The 2,839-nt window shown below is 42.1% G+C and overlaps 1 protein-coding gene across 1 annotated transcript in view; it reads left to right on the top strand.

Annotated features, from left to right (window-relative positions):
* RASSF7 (Ras association domain family member 7) overlaps positions 1-2,426 on the top strand; it is a 14,334-nt gene extending 11,908 nt beyond the window's left edge. Inside the window, exon 5 of the mRNA XM_018556040.1 lies at positions 2,269-2,426. Coding sequence (XP_018411542.1) covers positions 2,269-2,300 — 32 coding nt within the window. The 3' untranslated portion in view covers positions 2,301-2,426. The remainder of the gene's footprint in view (positions 1-2,268) is intronic.
* The last annotated feature ends 413 nt before the right edge of the window (positions 2,427-2,839 follow it).

Genomic DNA, 2,839 nt, shown 5'->3' with positions numbered 1-2,839 from the left:
TTTTTTAAATAGACCAGAGATCTTTTTAAATCTCATCTAGGACAGAGGGGGTACTCTGTGTGAACTGCTAGATTTACCCCTGTAGCCCCAGTGTGATGATCATAGTAGCAGAATCTTCAGTTTCTTCCACCAACTGCTGTCAATACTATATTTTGGGCCCATTACCTTCAATGGGGATTCTTTGACCCCTTAATATCCAGGAGTGATCAGTAAGGTGAGGGGGAGGTCACTGGAGGAGATGGAATCATCATGTTGGCCTGCGGAGGTAAGTATGGTCTGAAACAATGACTGCCTCTTACTTCTTTCTACTATAATGAAATTAATAGATTTGGGTGGAAGTCTTCTTTAAATTGGCAAAGATGAGGCTTGTTAGTCACATTTGAAATAACTTTGTCATTATTCCCAATGACGAGCTGTCGCAGCATTGCAGAATTCCTGATTTTTAGTTATACTGTTTATACCTATAATTCAGCTGCTGGTTTCAGTGCAAGGTGTATCTGGGCACCCCAGATAAATTAATCACAGGCCTGGTGCTAAGGATTTTGGTAGGCCTTTTTATGGAAATGGCAACGGTCACTGGGGCCCTTTTCCTCCTGTCCGTGCTGTGATTAGCATTCTCTCTACAGCTTGGAGTCAGTGGTGGCGCGTTGGGGCCCGGTTGCAGCTGCAACCCTGGTAGATCTGCCACTGACTGCAAGCTGTTTAGAGACTACAAATCTTAGCAATACATCATACAGCAATGCAGAATACTGCCAACTATAGAGGGCTACAAATCCCAGCAATACAGAATAATATTAATAATAATTAATAATAAGCTACATACTCTGAGTTCGCGACCTGATGTCTCCAGGGTCTCAGGAGAGCCGTGTGGGGTTTAGGGGGGGGTGGCTGTTCAGGCTCTCGGGAGGCTGTTCACCAGGCCAGGGGTATGCAGAGTGAAACTGGCAGATGCGGCTCTCTGCTTGGGTGGCTGCTTGCTCCTCACCAGAACCCCCGAGTGCGGCCCTCTAATATGCCTGATTAGAGGGCCGCCGCTACCTGGTCACGGCCAGCCTGGATTGCCATCGGGCTGGCTGGGCCTATTTGCAGAAGAGGGCCTGGAGCAGGAGCTCCACCCGCCCCTATGTTAATTCGGCCCTGGGGATGGGCCACACTTTTTTACTGTTTTAAAATTAAAACAGTTGAGTGTGAGCTTTGTCATGGAGCTGAAAGGGAGATTTAAAGTCACACGCCAAGAAAAAAATATAATTTACACACCACTCTGGGTGTGTAAATTACCTTTAAAAAGCTGGGTGTTGTATGTAGAGGGCTAATGCAAAGTATACAAATCTTATCTTACGGCAGGGGTGGGCAACTCTGGCCCTCCAGTTGTTGTGGAACTACAAGTCCCATGAGGCATTGCAAGACTGACATTCACAGACATGACTCCCAGAGGCATGTTGGAATTTGTAGTTAAAGCCCAGCTGGAGGACCGGAGTTGCCCACCCTTGCCTTACAGCATGCCATCTCCTATACAACACAGAGCAGTGAGGGATGCGACTCAAGCAGTAGAGTGCTCCGGTCGCACCCCCTTCCTCTACGCATTACTTGCCATCATTTTTTTTCCCCCTGGAGTGTGGCTTTAACACGATAAAATGGTGCAAGAAGGGGATTTTTACAATGACTTGGAAATTTCTCCTTTTTGAGGGTTTTTGTGTAGAGTGGAAAATGTAGCGTAATGGTAAATATGCTGTTCACTTTGCAAGGGATTTTTCCTTCAGCTTGGTGAATGTGGTGAAAATTCACTTTAAAGCATACACAATCACGTTCAAGGAAAATTAAAAAAACAGTATTTTTACTTGCTCATGATTGGATGATGGAAGTCAGCAGAGATTCACCTCATTTAATAAGCTAATGGGAAAACAGCCTATTTGCCTTTAGTAAATCAACTTCACAATCTGAACAATCCTTGATAGCTGCACTGCCCAGACAGATAGATAGATAGATGCATTGATTGTTTCGTTCATCAGAGGGTGCCCCATACATCATTTGTATGAAATCTAGAGAAAAGGAACAGTAATTTCAGTAATGAAATATATAAAATACTCTCCAGGTACATGTTTCTCCATCTACACAAAATTATTTGCTAAAAATACACAATTAAGGGCAACATTTCAAAACTTTGTTGTGGCAGATACTGAAATCAGGCCATAGTATGATGACTCCAATAGTATTATACATTGATGAATGTGAGGGCTGCTATTAATCCCAGCCATTGCTTTCTTGCAGTTCTGCCTTCTCGAGACACGTCCTGGACATAAAAGAATGACGCCAAGATTACGATTGACCTTGTTTAAAACATTGGAACTGTATAAATGGAAGTACAATATTATATAAAATATATCTATATAAATATGTGTATATAGCAGTTTATAATATTTTGTATTATAATTTTTTTTATATGTGTATATAAGTTGGATGTTCAAAATGTGCACAAATGAGGGGTGGGAATGTTTATTTTCAATTCAATGAAGCTCAATTATGTATTCTATGACAGATGACATTTGTGCAGTTTTCATATATCTTGAAAAAAATATTGAATAAACATTTGTATTGTTTATTGTGTTGGAGGTTTTTTGTTAAGGATTTCTTACTTACTCAGACTCGGTCTAAATTTAGCATCTTATCTGTCAATTTATAGGAGAACTATGGGGTTAGGGCTTTTCCCCATAGTTCTCCTAAGGGTAACGGGAGAACACAAACTAGCATCCTCCCGTCACCCTATGCTCAGTATACCGCGAGCTACAGCTTGCGGTATACTGAGACGCCGGAACGGATCCCGACAATTATGTCTGGATCC

This window comes from Nanorana parkeri, unplaced genomic scaffold, assembly GCF_000935625.1.
Source record: "Nanorana parkeri isolate BGI_ZX_2015 unplaced genomic scaffold, ASM93562v1 scaffold222, whole genome shotgun sequence".
NCBI classification, from domain to species: Eukaryota; Metazoa; Chordata; class Amphibia; order Anura; family Dicroglossidae; genus Nanorana; species Nanorana parkeri.
Note: the sequence above shows the minus strand (reverse complement) of the source record. Positions and strands in the feature narration are given on the sequence as shown.